The sequence below is a fragment of the Lactuca sativa genome, chromosome 4, assembly GCF_002870075.4.
Source record: "Lactuca sativa cultivar Salinas chromosome 4, Lsat_Salinas_v11, whole genome shotgun sequence".
In the NCBI taxonomy this organism is placed as follows: Eukaryota; Viridiplantae; Streptophyta; class Magnoliopsida; order Asterales; family Asteraceae; genus Lactuca; species Lactuca sativa.
Genome location: NC_056626.2, coordinates 12,463,967 through 12,485,057, shown reverse-complemented (window position 1 = coordinate 12,485,057; position 21,091 = coordinate 12,463,967). Strand labels below are relative to the sequence as shown.

At 39.3% G+C, this 21,091-nt stretch overlaps 2 protein-coding genes across 2 annotated transcripts; both read left to right on the top strand.

Moving 5' to 3' along the window:
* The first annotated feature begins 123 nt into the window (after positions 1–123).
* Positions 124–2,711, top strand: LOC111880014 (uncharacterized). The gene is made up of 7 exons (XM_023876431.3): positions 124–648; positions 881–1,021; positions 1,117–1,482; positions 1,575–1,817; positions 1,909–2,001; positions 2,082–2,282; positions 2,354–2,711. The coding sequence occupies exons 1-7, from the start codon at positions 343–345 to the stop codon at positions 2,564–2,566; spliced, it is 1,563 nt and encodes a 520-aa protein (XP_023732199.1). The 5' UTR covers positions 124–342; the 3' UTR covers positions 2,567–2,711.
* Positions 2,712–6,899: 4,188 nt separating this feature from the next.
* LOC111880015 (metalloendoproteinase 3-MMP) lies at positions 6,900–8,283 on the top strand. Its single transcript, XM_023876432.3, has one exon. It carries the CDS (start codon positions 7,047–7,049, stop codon positions 8,124–8,126), a length of 1,080 nt encoding a protein of 359 aa, XP_023732200.1. The 5' UTR covers positions 6,900–7,046; the 3' UTR covers positions 8,127–8,283.
* The last annotated feature ends 12,808 nt before the right edge of the window (positions 8,284–21,091 follow it).

Genomic DNA, 21,091 nt, shown 5'->3' with positions numbered 1-21,091 from the left:
TATTCAGAGATTTATGAATTATGAGGTGCTAGAGTGAAGCAAGAGCATTCTACGAGGACCAGACTGTAAAACTTGAAAATCATAGTTCCTAGTCTGAAATTACAGACAAATTAGCACAGTATCTCCTAAAATCAACCGATCAAAGTCTACACCTCGATACTCACGACGCCTTACAAACTTTGACTTCACCGTAAAAATCAACCCCCAATTCATCGATCTCATCAGCCAAATCACACTCCCAATCATTCAATGGATTAAAATCGTCAACATACACTGCACCAATTTCACAAATTCTTTAGGATTCCACAAGTTCATCCTCCAGCTTTGTTGATACAAACAAGGATGTGGTTATGGAGGGTGCTGTGTATGCTAATGTTAGGTTTAGGTTCAGTTTCGGAATTCGGTGAAGCTTTGAAGTTGCCTTTTAGAGTTAACGATGTCTTACCTGTTCTACCTCGTCAAATTTCGTGGCCTGTTATGAACAGCTTTGGTAAGGCGGTTGATTTGTTGCCGTCGTTCGTCGGGACGATTTCTCCGAACAACGGGACACTTCAGTGGAAAGGTGCTTGTTTCCATGGCAATGAAGCTCGTATGGACTTCACTGTAGGCGATGATCGTGGTTTGGGAGGCGGGATCATCCATCTCAAGGTTCCGTCTCTTTCCTATGTCTTTAATTGGCGCAAAATCAGTTCGTTTCCTTTCATCCTTATTCTATTTTTCCTGTGTTTAATTAAGTTTTTAGCTTGTTTCTAGAGTAGTTTTGAATTTCGAATCAAACAGATAGGTCAATTTTCCCCCTTTTTGTTTGATCCAAATGAATAAGGATCCTATTTGTGTTGATTCTGATCATGTTCTTGCTTTTGTTTTTTATATTCTTCAGACTTCTGAAGCCCACAGTTGGACATGTATGGATCTCTATGTTTTCGCAACACCCTACAGGATTACCTGGGACTACTACTTCGCAGCAAATCAACATACTTTGCCATTTGAGTCCTGGGAGGAACCTGCAGAGTTAGAATATGTACACTACACCCACATCAAATTCAGATTTATAATCCTTTTTGGTCTGATTCATGACTTAATTCCACTTTACAATCATCCATTGTTGATATTCAGGTAAAGCAACATGGAGTCTCTGTATTTCTGATGCCTTCTGGAATGCTAGGAACACTGCTTTCTTTAGTTGATGTTTTGCCTCTGTTTGCCAACACAAAATGGGGCCAAGATGCAAACCTAAAATTTCTAAAGACTCACATGGGTGCTACTTTTGAGACACGATCTAAGCCATGGCGTGCAACTATCAATCCAGATGATGTTCATTCTGGTGATTTTCTAGCTGTTTCAAAGATCCGAGGAAGATGGGGTGGCTTTGAAACATTGGAAAAATGGGTCACAGGGGCATTTGCTGGTCATACAGCAGTTTGTATGAAGGACGATTTAGGAAATCTTTGGGTTGGTGAATCAGGACACGAGAATGAAAAGGTAAAAAGACTAAATTACCATTTTACCTTCTCACATTCCAAAAAAACAAATTTCACAGGGGTGATGCATTCTGGAGCATGGTTATATTGTAGGGTGAAGAAATTATTGTGGTGATTCCATGGGATGAATGGTGGGATTTGGCACTTAAAGATGAATCAAACCCACAAATAGCTTTGTTGCCTTTACATCCTGAGATACGTGCAAAATGGAATAACACTGCAGCATGGGAATATGCTTTGAGCATGTCTGGAAAACCTTATGGTTATCATAACATGATTTTTAGTTGGATTGATACCATTGGTGACAATTATCCCCCACCTATTGATGCTCACTTGGTCAGTTTCCATTTCTCACTTTCTCACTTTTTAATATTTTATCATTTTTTTTTTTGTTTTAAGTGTCTGAAATACATTTTGCATATTTCAGGTGATTTCTGTCATGTCTATGTGGACTAGGATGCAGCCTGCTTATGCTGCCAATATGTGGAATGAAGCCCTAAATATGCGTCTTGGGACAGAGGTAATTGATTTTGCCCTAATTTATACAAAGATTTATGTTTGTATTTTTTTTTTTCTTTAAGGTATTTATTTTGGTTTTAGGGTTTGGATTTGTATGGGATTTTGGAAGAGACAGAAAAGAGAGGCATATCTTTTGATGAATTGATGACAATTCCTGAGAATGATGAATGGGTGTATAGTGATGGAAAGTCTACAACTTGTGTTGCTTTTATTCTTCAAATATATAAAGCTGCTGGAGTTTTTGGGCCTTTTGCAGATTCTATTCAAGTCACCGAGTTCACTGTAAGAATTTCAAATCTATAACGAAAAATATTTCTACTTAAGCTATTAAACATGGCTCTGTGTTTTTACAGATTCGTGATGCTTATATGCTGAAAATCTTTGAGAATAATCAAACAAGGCTTCCAAAATGGTGCAACAATGGTGATGATAAGCTTCCATTCTGCCAAATACTTGGGAAGTATCGCATGGAATTACCTTTGTACAACACCTTACACCCATATTCCAATATGAATGAAAACTGCCCTTCTCTCCCTCCAACTTATGAGAGGCCTACACATTGCTAATATTCTAAAAAAATTGTAAGCTCCTTTTCGTAAAATTGTCATGTATGTTTGATTTGGACTATGTTGTCATTTCTGTATGTATGTAACCATGCTCACAATATATATAAGAAGAGAGTATGCGTAAGCATAAGTAGGGATTCTTCTACTTGTTATTGTTTGTGTATAGTGATGGGAGTTTTATGACATATTATCTATTATATTTTTCTTGCTGTTCAAACAAAAAAATAATTTTTTTTTCCAACAAGAATTTGATAAAATAATAAAATATCATTGTCTTTTTGTTTCGAAAAAAAAAAAATCGAATGTTTCTTTTAGATTTTAATTTTAAAAATCATCAAGAACACCGCAACATATTTCATTAGAATTGTCATATTCAAAGTTATTTAAAATATTTTGTGATATTTAATACTTCTTTGATTAATCAACACCCAACAATTGCTTGGTAATATAAGTTTTTCGTTTTATCTTTGAAAATTCCACAACCACCTTATTGAAAAAGGTAGGTATTTTAAAAGTCTAAGAATCTTCTTTAAGGTGTGATCCTCATTTAAACTACAATCCATAATAGAAGATTCTAAATTGGCATAAAAATTTCAAAGTCAAAAGTCTACATTTTTCCTCGTTTCTTCGTTTATTTCGATCAGAAGCCCATATTAGTATTATGATTACTTATAATGATAAGTACAGGTGAACATATGTTGATTATCGTATATCACTTAATTATATTCGTTCGTAAATAGTAATCGTTAATCCAATCCAAAATATGTATACAATCAAGTTCTTTATTTAATTAAACCTACAAGAATGTGTCAAAACAAAAACTTTTAAACTAAATAATTTAATTTTAGTTTTAATAATTAAAATAATTTAAAAAAGTATTCTCACCAACGACCTGGTACATGATTTTCGTACTAGACAAAGATATCGATATTTTTTATATTATATTGTTTCTACCAACGACGTATTCTGGCCGTACTTGGTTAACAAAAGTCAAGGTGTAGACATTAATATTAAAATCAAAGATAACAGTTTTTACAGTTTTATGTGAACATGTCAAATCCTAAATTCAACTTCTGAATAAATATTGTTCTAATAAATACATAAAGATGGGTCATATGCGTAAATTGAAATTTTAAGTACGACAATACTATTTAAAAAAAAAAAAGATATACACACGAGTATGTTTTCTTTTAATGATGTTAAAATCGATTTAAAAGATGCGAGTGACATTTAAATACCATCAAGAAATTATTGAGATAACTTGTGACCCTTGCGAACTCCTTTTATTTCAACTGTTCAAAAGTCTCTTACCATTTTATAAAATTGTAACTTTTGTTCTAGAATGTTGTATTCAATGACGCATGCATCAAAATTTTATCAAATTGCTTGCTTTTAAACCCGGATCGTTCCAGTCAAGCATTAATAAAATCGAGTTAATAAGAGCATTTTTATAATGATTAATGTTTTTAGAGAATATCTATTTTGTTATATTATTTTTTCGGTAAAGCCTATCTTTATAAAGCATCCCAATCCAAAAGCTTTTCTCAAGTTCTTTTTAATAACCATATACTTATCATCTTATATGAAACATATTATAAACTGATGTTTTAGACATATATATGTATAAAAGATGATTAACGAGATAAAATGAAAAGTGTTATTAAGTAGATGTCGTAAAATGTAATATCACAATAGATAATTAAGTGATTGAAAAATATTAAGTGGTTGATAAAAGTAACAGTTGTGAACTAGTTTTAACCAAGAGTTCACAATTATACAATCAAATTTAAGTAATTAACCAAGAGCTTTAACTAATTACATAAATATTTCAATGGTGTTTAACATGAACAAATACGAACCATACGTAAATGGAAACAAATTCACATATAATTTGATGATCAAAGAATATATGACATTAGAAGATTCATTATATCAGAAATGCTGAAATGCATTAACAAACTCTAGTTATTAGTATAGGTAGAAACAGGAGAACAGTTTTAGTTAGAAAGCGAAAGTGATTTTGAATGTATGACGAAATTGAGCCACATTCTTATACTTAACGTTTATATGCTTAAGAACATATAGTATGGACAACTTGAAGTGGTGTTATAACAAGAAGCAACAAGATGAGGGGTGGTGTTCATGGTGTTATAACACCATGTTGAGGAGAGAGATAGAGAAAAATAATTTGGCAGCCAATAGGTGATCACGTTTCTTTTTGTCATGGAGACAACAAGAAGCATCACAACAAGATGCAACAAGGAGAGGGGGGGGGGGGGGGGTGTTTTTGATATTATAACAGCGTTATGAGCTGCCAACTCAACCACAACAAGAAGCTACACGACCCACACCTTATGCTCTAAGTCATACTTGTATTCCGTATTCGAATGCCTCTTTGTGTATTCTCCACCTTAGCCCTCCAAGCTTCATGCACTTATCACTTAATCATCTACATTCCAAATCCATCAAAGTTGCACAATTAACTCTAAAATCAAATTAACATGCCTTAATAATCCATATTATATTTTCAAAATAGAAACCTAATAGTGGGTTGCTATTTTTAAAAGTAAAAAAAATACGCTCCAATAAAAGATTTTAAGTGGTTAATGAATATTTGTAGGTCATAAAAAAACTCATATTTGAGATGCTCCAATTATTTAATTCAATTTTTATTAAACATGTTAGATATAATGTAAGAGTATTCATAAAATTTAAATATAATTTAATTTATTTTTTTATTTAGATTCAGTTGTTACATAGCATTTCAGAGTTAGAAATGCTACATTACGAACATGTTCTCCATGTTTCAGACATGTCAAATAAAGAGTCCGGAATGTAAAAATGTCTGAAATATCATATTTCAGAACTCTTGCATCTTGATATCACATCTTACTTATCTAACTGTTTTTCAAACAAAGTGTTTTTTATCCGGAATATCATATTTTGAACATCATGGTGATAAAAAAAAATAAGGTAATTAATTTACATACTAAAATAATTATGTAGTATTTTTGTGAATGTCTAAAGATATTTTTATATCAAATAAAACCCAAAAATTATTAATTTTACATATTTCATAAGGAAGATTTTTCTGAGGATTAAAGAAAGAGAAAGTAAATATCCTCTTACATTTTATTCTTACTATCCATTTAAATGATGATATGTGTCATATCAATTATTTTAAAATATAATTAAATAAACATTAAATGTTATACATGTCACCATTTAATTGGATATGATGATATGTAATAAAGAATATTTAATTTCTCTTCACAGTTACATTGAATTATTTTTGGTATTATTATAATGTAAGACAAGTTGCATGTACAAAATGAACATAAGTTAGTTAAATGATTTGACCAAGTCATTATTCCCGTTGGAAAATTGGTCCCTTTTTCTTTAAGAGAAATTGAATATCCTCATATTTAATGTTTTAAAAATCGGTTTGAACCGGCCGGTCAAATCGGTTGGACCGAGAACAGGGAGAGGGAGCGGTTCAACTATCACCAGTTTTACATTGATTTTTAAACCGGATTGAACCAGACAGTTTTTAGAAAAACCCGATTAAACCGGTCAAAATAAACTGGTTGAACCGGTTAAACCTAATAAAACCACATGAAAAAAAGAACCATTTACATAATAAACTTTGGTGATTTTTTTTAAATATGTTTAGTTTTCTCTAAATAAAAACATATGGTAAATTTTATAAATTTTTTGATGTGTTTGTATTCATCTAAAACTATATTTTGTTTCGATATTATACTTTATTTTCTTTTTGACGTATATGGATTGATGTAAAACACTAAAACTTATGGTTATGTGTTATTTTAATGTATTTGGATTCATGTACAACTTATTTTTATATGTATTTTTAATGTTTGAACTTATAAATATCAAATTCATAATTTATATATGTATGTATGTGTAGGAAAATAGAAAAAAACATGAAAAATATAGTTATATAGAAATCGGTTCAGGTCGAACCGGTTAAACCGGGAACTGGTCATCATACCGGTTCAACTAAAAAACTGGTTTTTAAAATATTGTTTCTACTTTTTATTTCTATATATCATCGTATCCAATTAAACGGTGACATGTATAACATTTAATGTTTATTTAATAAAATTAATGATATTTTAAAATATTATATAACACATGTCATCATTTAAATGAATAGAAAGATTAATAGGAACAAAAATCTATAGAAATAATATTTAATTTCTCAATTATGAAACTATCGTATTTATTTTGAAATATAACTCGTTTTGGGTTTTTGGGTTTTGACCAAAGAAATGTTAAATTGCGAGTAGACAACGACACTCTCATTATTTTATTTTATTTTCTTTAAAACGATTCCCACAACAGTCCTGGCCGCCCTTCTCCTCTCTTTCTTCCTTCCGACCTATTTTGACAAATTCCTTCTTCTAATCTCCATAAATACAAAACTGAAAACTTCATTCCACAGATTCATACTAACACAATGAAGATCGCTGCTGTTCTCTTCCTTTTCTCTGTTTTCTCCTCCTCAATCACCGCTTTTCCACATTTTTTCCCCAATGTTTCATCCATTCCACCGTCGTTATTACCAAACATCACCGCCGGAGCTTGGGATAGCTTCAACAATCTCTCCGGCTGCCATTTGGGTCAGAAAGTTCCTGGTATTTCCAAACTCAAAAACTACTTTCATTACTTCGGATACATCGGCAACATCAGCAAAAACTTCACCGACGACTACGACGACGCGCTTGAAACTGCGGTGAAAAATTACCAGCTCAATTTCAATTTAAATGCTACCGGCGAACTCGATGAATCCACGGTGAAGCAGATCTTAAAACCGAGATGTGGAGTTGCGGATATTGTTAACGGATCTAGTACTATGAACTCCGGTAAAGCCGCGTCGATGACCGGACATACAGTTGCTCATTATTCTTTCTTCCCTGGGACTCCGCGGTGGCCGCGGTCGCGACGTGATTTGACATACGCGTTTGAGCCGAGAAATCAGTTAACCGATGACGTTAAGCGTGTTTTCACTAACGCCTTCGCTCGGTGGTCGGAGTGGACACCGTTGACGTTTACCGAAAGCAATAACTACAACACCGCCGACCTTAAGATTGGATTCTACGGTGGAAACCACGGAGACGGAGAGGATTTCGACGGAGTGTTGGGAACATTAGCTCATGCATTTGCTCCGCCGAGAGGATTACTACATCTTGACAGCGACGAGACTTGGATTATCGACGATGTGTTCGCGTCTGGATCTCCGTCGGCGATGGATTTGGAATCAGTGGCTGTGCATGAGATTGGACATCTGTTGGGTCTCGGACATTCGTCGGTGGAAGATGCGATCATGTTTCCGACGATTTCGTCGGGAATACGGAAAGTAGAGCTCGCAAGAGACGACGTTGAAGGCATTCAGGTGTTGTACGGTACAAACCCTGATAGCAATAGTACAACCGGACCATCCTTCGGCGAGAGGGAAATGAGTGGGGCCCACGTCATGTCGTCTGTAGTGGTCCAGATCATATTTTTGGCCGTTGGATTAACATTATTTGTTTTGTAAATTTTTTAATATTCTTTTTTTTTTTTAATTTTATTTTAAAATTCCCAATGATTATTCCGGGTTATTGAGGAGGATAGTTGTATTTTGACTATTGTTTTTGTATATTCTCTGTTATTATATATTATTGTAAAATGAAACATTGTTTTCTTTAAGAGAATATCTCATATCTGTAATCTTTTATTAAGTTTTATAAATAATTAATATATTAAATAAAATTATAACGGCTTTTTTTTTTTTTAATAAAGGTTTGAATGTTTGATTATATTTTAAACAATTTTAGACCAAGAAGTTATACGTTTCATTTTAAATGTTTTTTTCTTAGTATGTTTTCAATGTCTTCACACGTTTTTTCTTTGATTAATTTCTTATCGCATAAGTAATCATGCCAACAAGGAGACCCTTTTTGCTGCCTTATATTTCCTGAAAAAGGTTCTTGTTTTAATAGAAAACAAAATTTAGGTGTGGTTTAGATTTTTGTTATGGAATCAGATCGAATGTTTTCCAAAATATTATATAAAAACAAATAAACTGAAATAGCTATTAGAGTAGAAACGTGTACTTTATAATCTGTATGTGAATTATTGTTGAGGTCAAAACTTATGATTTAATTAGCAAAATTTTATCAACAAGCAGCCTAAGCTGAGTTGATTGAATCACTGTGGATCAAGCTAGTGTATTAAGGGCGTGCCAATAGGTCATAGGTGGGACAATTTGGATGACGGGTTAGGTCGTCTAAATTTTTAGGACCATATTTTTATATATTTTTTATTACTCGGTATATTCTAATCAATCCAATTGGTTAAATTGTTGTTCATATTGAAATGAATCGAGATTGATAATGAGTTTGTTAATGATGCTCGAATATGTACTTGTTTTGAGTGCCTAGTTATTTTTTATCGGTCTACATGGATTGATTACAAGTCGAAATATGGTTAGGGCTTTTATGTGTCTTGAACTTATATTAAATGCGGTTAATCTCAATTTTATAACATTTTCGGATTTTTTTATAGTCCTCGTTTAAAAGGAGACATTTTCATGTTAATTAAAATTTGATTATTATATTTTAATTACAAAGCTTTGAATCTAAAAAAATACACAACCGAATGGATGAATAAATGTAGAGATTTTGAAGTTTGGAAAAACATTTATTTGAAGAATATTGTCCCACGTTATTGCTCAAACAAAAAGAAAAGGACAAGAAGTTTGTATAAAGTGGGAGTTGAGTCTAAAGCTAAAAAAAATAACAAATTAGTTCATTAATTAATAATTAGTAAGCTAAGTCTTAGTTTTTTGGTTTTGCTTGACTAAAACTTGAGTTCGAACCTTAAGTCGAACTTTGGTTTGTTTCGTAACACAAGTCATCCCGAAACGAACTAAACCTGTTGGATAATTCACAAGTCGAGCTCAAGTTTTTTTAATGAGGCTTGCATCGAGCCAAACTTAAACTCGAGCTTTTATAACTTTAAACAAGTTGGGACAAATTAGGTTAGGTTCGGGATCGACTCGGATCGTTTACACCCCTAGTAAGGAGTCACTGACTTGCAATTGTAATATCTCTTTTAATTAATAAATTTTACAGGAGGTGCCTCCTCGTTTACTAAAATAAATTTGTAATGTTAAGGGTCTCATTTTTTATTAGTTTGTATTGTTATCTATCCCAATGGTAATAGGATTTGCCCTCCTTCTTTGAGGTCGATGGTTCAAGTCCCGTCTAGGACATATGCGACATTAGGAGTAACTTAGGGTATGTTAGATTTAAAAAAAAAAAAAAAAAGATAGCCCATATAGATAATATAGCCTAGTCTAACCATGTAGCCCATTTTATTTTGTATCTTGTATATATATTTCATTATCAATGCAAAATCTTAGTTATGGAAAATTAATTCATTTACGTGAAACATCCCACAAATAAGATCTAAAAATTTCATTTTAAAATTTATAAAACGGTAATCCAAAACATTGTCATACATCCAAGATGGATCAAAGTATATTACTACATCATAAAATATCAGAGTAATCATATGAATGTTGAACAAGATAGTGTGTGCACTACAATCACCCCGAGCTCTTCCCATTTGCACTCGAAGTACCTAAAACATAAACTGAAAACTGTAAGCACGAAACTTAGTGAGCTCTAGGGTGTTAGGAGCACAGGTTGAGGAATGTGATGAAGGCTTCCTTGTATGTTCTTGTTTGATTGGGGCTTGGAGGTCTGACACGACGCGAAGACCTGGTAAGATCAGTTAATTTTTGTTGGCCCAAGTGTTGTTGTTGGTTAGTGGATCGAGGGTAGGCTCGAGTGTTGTTGTCGATTAGTGGATCAAGGTTAAGCCCAAGTGTTTTCAGTAGATAGCTAAGCAGGGTTGTCAGAGCCAAGTAGGAGTATGACATAGTTTGGTATGTGACCAGTTGGTTCTCATCGTGATGGTGCACCTATGTGTGTGATTAGCATGACAACGTTTGGCCGAGGAGGTTTCGATCCAATCAAATCTGCGGGTTTTCGGTTAGTTTGGTTGATGTGAGGAGTTGCATTATGAAGTGGAAGCGAGAGCTGATTTCGAGGACGAAGTTTAATTCAAGCGGGGGAGAATTGTAACATCCTGTTTCCCGTCATTTCTTATTTCAGGGTCGTGGGTTGGAAGTTGATTGTGTGAAAGCTTTGGACCTTAAGGAGGTAAATATTAGCCCTTGTGGAAGGAGGTAATGATGGTTGAGAGATCTAACCCTTGAATTGTGTTTTGGGCCGAAGGGTAAAAAAGGAAAAGTCATAGGTCGGGTTGCATGAAATATGGATATTTGCTCGATAAGTTTTTAGTCCAGGATATTTAGATAATATTATAGAGTTCTTCAACATTTTTCCATGGATATAAAGAACGTTGAAAACGGAGTTGGAACAAAGAAGTTACGACTGTTTGCAGTTATGGCGATTTTTAGGTTAGCCGCATACGTTGGGCGTACTAGGGCATCCCTAGTACGCTAGGTGTATGTTGTCAGTGTCCAAACACTATTTTTGTGGGTGAAGCCTTATTTCAGCTCCTTAACTTCCCCAAACCCACTCTATCTCAGCCTCCACCTCTTCAACACCCTATCTTGAAACCCTAACCCTAGTTTGAGCATTATAAGCAAAAAGAAGGTGTTTTTAAGTGCTTTGGAGTGCTCTTGGTGCACCTTGGAGAAGAAGGAACTCATTAAAAAAGCGTTGCTTGCATTTGAGTTTGTAGATCTAGACCTTGTTCACCTTGATCTTTCTTCTGGAGGTATAAAGTTTGAATCTTGATGATGAAATTGTTAGAACTAACTAGTTTTGGGTGTTATGAGCTTATGGTCACTTTAAGTGCATAAAGTTTAGATCTTGGAAGTTTGTGACATTGTTATGGATAAATTTGGAAACTTTATCCATCTAAACATCATATTGATTCAGATCTAAAGGTTAGAGACTTGGACTTAATTGATTAAGATGAAAAAGATGCATTTTTGGTACCTTTATGACTTAAAGACTAGATCTTGTTTGTTGGGACCATTCTAATGGATCAAGTAGGAAACTTTATCCATAATGGAGCTATTAGGAACCATAAAAATGTGATATTGGTCTTTTCTATCCCTTCCATGCAAGCGTTGTGATGTCTTAATGGATTAATTTAGGGTTTTAGATTTTGGACCTTCCTTATCCATGGAAAGTCATAAAGGTGAAAACTTTATAACTTACGATAATGTTTTGAGGCTAGATCTGGGTTTGGGTGAAAAGTCCTTAAGGGATTAAGTGCTTAATGGAAAGGATGGAACCAACTCGAGTATGTTGGCCGTAATTTTCGTACGTTAGGCATACTAAGCCATCCCATGTACACGGGGGATGAGTTAAGTATGTAGGGCGTAGTCAACCAGCCTTGGACTTTGACTTTTGTTGACTCTGTTGACCGTTGACTTTTTTACCAAGGTTGACTTTAGGTCAAACTTGAGGGTTTTTGTAACACCGTGATTTCCAAAAGTAAAATTTTCATTTAAATAATTAATTTAATATTAAAAACACTTGTTTAGAATCTTATTCACATTCGAATTTACAAAACATAGTTTCATTTTCATTATAAGAGAAGACCAGGATCCTCCAAAACACAACTCTTTCTTCGGTGTGTACAATCGAACCGTTGCCATCCCGCGTTACTGTAAGAACCTGAAACATCATAACGTAAACAACGTAAGCACGAAGCTTAGTGAGTTCCCCAATATACCTTACGCACATACGCCCTCCGGCCCGGACCTTTCAGTCCACATAATATTGCCTTCCGGCCCGGATCTTTCGATCCACATAACATTGCCTTCCGGCCCGGATCTTTCGATCCACATAACATCGCCTTCCGGCCCATACACATACATAACACATAATACAAATACTCTAACACATAAAGCACATATATCATATATCATACCTGACCTTTCTGTCACATAATACCTTGCCTTCCGGCCCATATATAAGCATGTATATCACGCGTAGCAACTAACTTTCCATTCATAGCATATAAGCATAACACACAACGTACTTGACCTTCCGGTCACACAATCAAACCCTTCCGGGTGAGGTATAGTGAGAAGACTCACCTCGCGGTCACTGGGAGATAGCAACTCCCGAAATCCCTTGCACTTGATCCTCCGAGCTCCAAGCTCCCTGTCTCATCATATATCCCTTTTTAGCACTTCTATCTTCCACGCTAACTGACCCTGAGAAATCACACCAGTCAACTCTGGTCAACAGTCCATTGTCAGCTCGACTGGACTCGGCGAGTTCCCTGGCGACTCGGCGAGTCTGGTCGTCCTCATCAATTCCTGCGGAATCCCTTTCTACTCGTCGAGTATCCCTCTTGACTCGACGAGGTCCTCGTGGAAGAATCGCGGGGCCACCCCGACTCTACTCGCCGAGTCTGATGAACAACTCGGCGAGTCCCAGTAAATCTTCAAGCTACTCGCCGAGTCTGAAGAACAACTCGGCGAGTCCATGCCATGCAGACGAGTAACTGCTTCCTGAAATACGTATGGTCCCGAAATACACAATCATGGGACCTTCTGGACCTCTAATCATCCTATTACTGGGGTATAAACTTTTGTATAACAACATAATAATCCATCAAATCACCAAATGGGTTTCACAAACCCTAATCCCATAACACATCAACACAGCAGAGGATAATCCGAGTTCTTACCTGAATAATGTATCCTCTTTGTCCCCAATCCTCAGAATGTGACTCCCTTGCTGCTCCTTTAGCCAATCCCTTCTCTTCCTTGCACAACAATTCTTCCAAGATCAACAATGGCCCTAAGACTTTGCTCCAGATGCCATGGTCGTTTAGGGTTCTCCACAATCGGCCAAAAGACGTGAAATGACGACATAACAACCCTTATATACGACCCAATACGAAACGGCTAGGGTTTCTGCTGAACAGCGTCGACTCGCCGAGTCCATATCTGGACTCGTCGAGTCACGTCGCGAACCCGCGACCAAGTCTGCGACCCTACTCGGCGAGTCTGGCCCCGACTCGCCGAGTCTCCCCTTTAAAACACCCCCAAAATGCAATTTAACAATACTTTGAGATTTTGGGCTGTTACAACTCTCCCCCACTAGAATTAGACTTCGCCCTCGAAGTCTCACTCTGAAAATAGTTCTGGATGCTGCTCCCGCATCACACGTTTCGGCTTCCCTAAACACTTCCGATATCTTCCGAGGCCGCTACGGAACCAATATCAGAGGTACCTCCTTGTTCCTCAGAACCTTGATCTTCCGATCTCCGACAGCCACTGGCCTCTCGACGTAACACAGGCTCACATCCACCTAATCGTTCTCTAGCAGAACCACTGCTGACTCATCCGCTATACACCTCTTCAACTGCGACACATACCAGTGTCATGGATCCGTCCCAATTCCGTTGACAGCTCCAAACGATAGGCCACCCTTCCTACCTTCGCACCTTCACGAAAAGACCCAACATACCGGGGCCCCCATTTACCCCTCTTCCTAAATCGAAGCACCCCGTCAGAAATACGAAGTCGCTGACCTGAATCACATACTCGTAACGGCGTTTGCCTGCATAACTTTCCTGTTAACTCTAGACGATCACTAACTCTCTTTAACCTGTTGAGTCTGCTTTGCCAACTAAAGTACGAACTCTGAACTGCTCATCACTTTCTGTAATCGGAAATTACCCAAGATGCAACTCGGCTCTAAATCTCGACGATCACTCGACCCATACGGGTTAGGAAACCATGAACCACCGGATCCCCGATCCAAAGCCCACTTTGTCCATCCCAGACCAACTGAGAGATCCATTCTCACTCCCAGAGTAACTCTCACAAATTCTCCTCTTGCCATCATATACACATGCTGAACTAGCCCCAACACTCGTAGGTTGGAAGACCCGATACACTGATGATATCCTCGAACATCTCCCAAGATGAACCACTACATCCACCCTACACTCTGATCGGATTCACACTGAGAACTTAAAATTTTCTCTCTCCATGCATCCCTTCTAAGCCTCAACAGACATCCCAACCGGATGGGTTCCTACCCCACTGCCGCGAACACGATGCCCAAAACCATACTCGAAATACTCTAACCATAACTCTGCCCTGCAGCTTTCACTTTCGTGAACCTGCACCCCCTTCGGAGTTACATACCCTCCTCTTTTCCTTTTCCACGGAACTCTCTTGAACATAATGCCACTCCAACCGGTGCCACGGTGCTCGCCCCAAGCGACACCACCCTTTTTGCGTAACTGCTATTCACATACCCTGGTTCTCATTGCAGGGGCTCTCAATCCCGTGCACTCTCTCCACTCATCAAAATCACTGCCTCAGCTAACAAGATCAATACCCCGGGGCCAGACCTTCCAATGCAATCACACTGCAACATACGCGATCCGCAAATCTCGAGCTAATCCAGCAATACCAACAGAGTCTCCAGTATGACTGGACCGACTCTCATAACACATACTAGCCACTCGAGGCTATATCTCTGTGGGTCCGTACACCCAACTCTGCAGACCCTCAGGTTCTAACTCTGGGAACCTTCCAGTTCCAGCTCCAGAAACATGCACAACATAATCCCGTGAGATTAATGCAGTACAACCCATCACGTACCTCAAACGTACCAATACTCTGATCGCAAAATTCCGATTACTTACTCAAGCTTGATCCCGACCTCCTCTCAGGCCTCCACAATCAAATGCCCTAGGTCTGTATCTCGCCCCGCATACCCAACACTCGCTCTCGTCGGCCTATACTTTGCGCTGACACACTGCCGAATCCCAACAGCTAAGCACCCTCACATACTCATCGATCTCCCGGAGAATTTTACAATTCTCCCCCACTAAAGCACTGACTAGCTGCCACCGATCGTCATTAACGACCTTACAGAGCAATCCTGTACAAAGAGAATACTTACACCCTGACTGCTTCCCACCAGCACAAGCAACCCTCAGCAAAACACACCTCCTCCCTGATCAACCCACTCACAAGAATCTAGTCCTTCAATCATCCATTCCACGACTGAAGATGCTACCCGACAATCAACCCAGTGCCGCATCTCCACTATCAACCCCCCACGAACGATGACCAACGGAATTCCCAAGCAATAACCCGTAACCAAACCCACAACCTGCCAAAGGTTGAATATCGCATCGAACACCGCACGAGGCTACCGGTACCAAAACACCAAACTATAATCATACTAAACCCTCAGGGAACAACGAATGCCAAGCGAAAACCTGAAGCACCAATCCATAACCATGCCAAACCCGCAAAACAACGAATACCGCATCGAAATCCACACTACCAGCACAAACAATACGCCACAATCAACGCAATCTACTCAAGACATCAAGAGAGCATCATACCCGCAGTTGCCTCCGACACTGCTCTGTCTCCCTCTGCCGCAATCCGATAAGCACAACCCTGAGCCCTTGGACTCTACTCCATCCTGTCCTCCTCCCGAACTCCTCAAGGTGGCCGGTGCTAGAGCCTACACCGATCCTGCAAAAAGCTGTGGACAGTTGACCCTCAAATGTCCAACCTGCCGACAATGACGACAAATCCTCAATCCCGAATCGGCACTGACTGCCGACAATCCCGCGCATAGTGCCCCTCTTTCCCGCACTTGCAGCATGCACCACCGGACCAGCAATTCCGGTGTGACTCCTCCCACACTTTCCACAAGTGTGGCCGCTCCGATTCCCCCATTCCAACGTCTACGGTCCTGAATCGTTTCGGCGCCGACTGCGACTGCATCGGAGCCTGTCTCAGCTCACGCGACTGCAACTTAACCTCTAAATCACGCCACATGGCGGCCTTCTGCAATTCCAACAGGGTCTCGCACCTCCGCGCGGACACGAACTGTCTGATACCCCCCTTGAGCATACTCGGATATCAGGGCATCTGAGCCTGCTCCGAAGCGAACTCAGGGCGAAACATCGCCCTCCCAATAAACATCCTGGTGATCTCAGTCACCGACCCCAAATCCTGCTTCAGCTCAAGGAATTCCCGAGTCAATCTCTCCTTTTCATCTCGCAGAACATAGCGAGTACCGAACATCTTTATGAATTGATCCCATAAAACCGCAGCCCCCTGCGCGTCGGAAAATGACATCGTGGTCAAGCTCCACCAATCCTTCGCCCCGAGCCTCAACAGGTTCAGAGCACACCCCCACCCTCTGATCAGCAGGGCATAACTCGTGGAGAAACACCCCTCCATGTCTGATAACCATCTCATAGTAACAATCGAGTCCTGAACTCCATCGAATGTGGAAGGCTTCGCATAATAGAAGTCCCGATACTGAAATCCCCGACTAGCCCCTTTCTTTGCCGTTGTAACCGCCGCGGCAGCAGTCTCTGTGAAAGCCGCATATCGCTCATCAAACTACTTCAATCATAGTGGTCCTGATCGACCCAACCAATTCTGGCGACTCAGCCCGCAACAATGCAGCAACCTCAACACGCCGGATCTCGCGGATCCTCGCATCCCGCTCACTCGTGCTCGTCCGATCGATAACCGGATAACAAGACAGCCACAAGCATCATCCACTACGAACCAGGGTACTCATCCCATGACATCCCTCCTCAACATGCTTCGGTGTATGGTACCTGAACCATAGCACCACTCCTCAATCCGCTCCAATGGATAGCACTCGAACCACAACATCTATCTCAAACTGTTCTGATGTATGGTGCCCTGACCATAACATCACTCTGTATCCGCTCCGATGTATGGTATTCGAACCATAACATCACTCCTCAATCTGTTCCTTAGGACCTTCAGAATGCCCCCTGTATCAAGTATGGGTCCTCTGCTTTCAGTAGTACGGGCCCATACTACCTGCCACATCTACCCATACTTTCCACACGGACCATCCCAGAGTTCCTAAGTAGCTGATAAACCTGCATCTTTCACCCATCTCATCGCGTGTGCTCGCTTTCCAGCGAAATTCTCTACCCTACCAGCGCACTCATTTGGCTAGGTTTACTCCCTAGTTCCTTCCGCTGTCCTCCCACTTCTTTGCTATCAGCTGCTGAAGAGTTCCTAATGATGCCAGCCCTCTACCTCCTGAGTATCGTCATACTCACTTGGTAGCTGACTCCCATCATCGACAACTCCACAAAGCACAAAGCAAGCAGCATTCGAGCATTGAAGCATACATAGGACTCCCCATCTGTGGTAGCTCCACCTTCTCGGCTCATCCCCAGATGTACCTCTGTACCCCGTAGCTTTACCCCTTGTGCGTTCTAACTAGATACTCTCGCTCATCACATACACACAAAAGTATAACGCACATATAACAGCAAACCCTAGACTAAGGCATCACAAATCAGGCCATTCTAGTCCTAAGATGTGAAGTACCTAGCCTGTCTCTAGCATGCAATAATGTCTCATAAAGTGCATAATAGATATTTCACAATACAAAAGTAAGGGTATTTTGGGAAATCACCGTTTGGCTCTGGCTGATTGTACACACTGCTCTTTCTTGCTTTCTCTTTGAACTCTTATTCACTTTTAGAAGACCATTTATTTGGAAAACTTTTTCTTACTTCCTCAGTTTGAGTCCAGATTTACCCGTAGGTGCGTCCGAATCCCTCAAACCAAGGCTCTGATACCAATTTGTAACACCGTGATTTCCAAAAGTAAAATTTTCATTTAAATAATTAATTTAATATTAAAAACACTTGTTTAGAATCTTATTCACATTCGAATTTACAAAACATAGTTTCATTTTCATTATAAGAGAAGACCAGGATCCTCCAAAACACAACTCTTTCTTCGGTGTGTACAATCGAACCGTTGCCATCCCGCGTTACTGTAAGAACCTGAAACATCATAACGTAAACAACGTAAGCACGAAGCTTAGTGAGTTCCCCAATATACCTTACGCACATACGCCCTCCGGCCCGGACCTTTCAGTCCACATAATATTGCCTTCCGGCCCGGATCTTTCGATCCACATAACATTGCCTTCCGGCCCGGATCTTTCGATCCACATAACATCGCCTTCCGGCCCATACACATACATAACACATAATACAAATACTCTAACACATAAAGCACATATATCATATATCATACCTGACCTTTCTGTCACATAATACCTTGCCTTCCGACCCATATATAAGCATGTATATCACGCGTAGCAACTAACTTTCCATTCATAGCATATAAGCATAACACACAACGTACTTGACCTTCCGGTCACACAATCAAACCCTTCCGGGTGAGGTATAGTGAGAAGACTCACCTCGCGGTCACTGGGAGATAGCAACTCCCGAAATCCCTTGCACTTGATCCTCCGAGCTCCAAGCTCCCTGTCTCATCATATATCCCTTTTTAGCACTTCTATCTTCCACGCTAACTGACCCTGAGAAATCACACCAGTCAACTCTGGTCAACAGTCCATTGTCAGCTCGACTGGACTCGGCGAGTTCCCTGGCGACTCGGCGAGTCTGGTCGTCCTCATCAATTCCTGCGGAATCCCTTTCTACTCGTCGAGTATCCCTCTTGACTCGACGAGGTCCTCGTGGAAGAATCGCGGGGCCACCCCGACTCTACTCGCCGAGTCTGATGAACAACTCGGCGAGTCCCAGTAAATCTTCAAGCTACTCGCCGAGTCTGAAGAACAACTCGGCGAGTCCATGCCATGCAGACGAGTAACTGCTTCCTGAAATACGTATGGTCCCGAAATACACAATCATGGGACCTTCTGGACCTCTAATCATCCTATTACTGGGGTATAAACTTTTGTATAACAACATAATAATCCATCAAATCACCAAATGGGTTTCACAAACCCTAATCCCATAACACATCAACACAGCAGAGGATAATCCGAGTTCTTACCTGAATAATGTATCCTCTTTGTCCCCAATCCTCAGAATGTGACTCCCTTGCTGCTCCTTTAGCCAATCCCTTCTCTTCCTTGCACAACAATTCTTCCAAGATCAACAATGGCCCTAAGACTTTGCTCCAGATGCCATGGTCGTTTAGGGTTCTCCACAATCGGCCAAAAGACGTGAAATGACGACATAACAACCCTTATATACGACCCAATACGAAACGGCTAGGGTTTCTGCTGAACAGCGTCGACTCGCCGAGTCCATATCTGGACTCGTCGAGTCACGTCGCGAACCCGCGACCAAGTCTGCGACCCTACTCGGCGAGTCTGGCCCCGACTCGCCGAGTCTCCCCTTTAAAACACCCCCAAAATGCAATTTAACAATACTTTGAGATTTTGGGCTGTTACAGTTTTGATTGATGATTAAGATTTTATATGGTTCTGATGTTAGTAGATCCGCGGGAGAAAGCAGTGTAGCAGGGAGTGTATCACAGTGTTCTCGGGTTTCTTCATTTCAAGTGAGTTTCGCCTCATTGTACCCGTGGGTCGAAGGCACCAATACCGGTCCACTAGTTTTGGTTATCTGTTAGTAGAGGGATACCTTAGGACTGTATATAGTCATGTAGGATAAACCGATGACTCTTGATCTAGGCTCTCTTGTCTGTTCCTCGTTTGGTTGTGGCTCTAGAGTAGGATCACTTGTCTGGGTGTCTATCTCACCTCTGAGTATATACGGTCATGCATTCCTTTAATTGTTGATATTTAGCATGCTACCATGCTGTGGTTATCCGTTAGATTAGTATCCTGGTATCGAGTATGTTGCTATGATGTACTTATCTGTTAGATCTGTATCTTGGTATCGAGTATGTTGTTATGTTGTGGTGATCCGTTAGATCTGTATCCTGGTATTAAGTATGTTGTTATGTTCTAGCAATATGTTAGATCTGTATCCTGGTATATGGTATACAGGATGCTGCTATGCGGTAGTGATATGTAGATTTGTATGTTTGCCTATACTTGTTGGTTATCGTCTAGTGGAGTGCCCTAGGGACTGTATGTAATCATATAGGATAGTGTGAGAACTCTTGATATAGGCTTTCTTGCCTATTCCTCCTTCTGTTGTAGCTAAGGGGTGAGCATGGTGCGGTTCGGTGCGGTTTTTGGCCAAAATCGAACTGAAAACTGCAATTTCGGTTTTTTAAAGTTTAGAAACCGCACCATTCGATTTTTATGCGGTTCGGTTTTTGCGGGTTTTTTTTTGGTTTTTTGCAGTTCGGTTTTTTCTTTGCGATTTTTTGTTAGTTTTTTTTATTTGTTATTTGCTTTTCCTTTTTACTAAAACTCAGGTAACTAAACGAGTTACTTTGACTTGGATGAGGAGTGATAATCATTTTTTGAGAAAACTTTATGTAGAGATAAGGAGCGTCAAATTTTTCATTCCCAGCAATGTGCGACTCCTTAAAGATGTGGGTTAAATGTCATACACTAGAATCTCTTATATGAAAGGTGAGAATGGTGAAGGTTTTATCTCAAATGCGATGAAAATACTCTTATAAGGCTGACAAAATTAAAGCCTAAATGATATTTTGGAGATGAACTGATACCA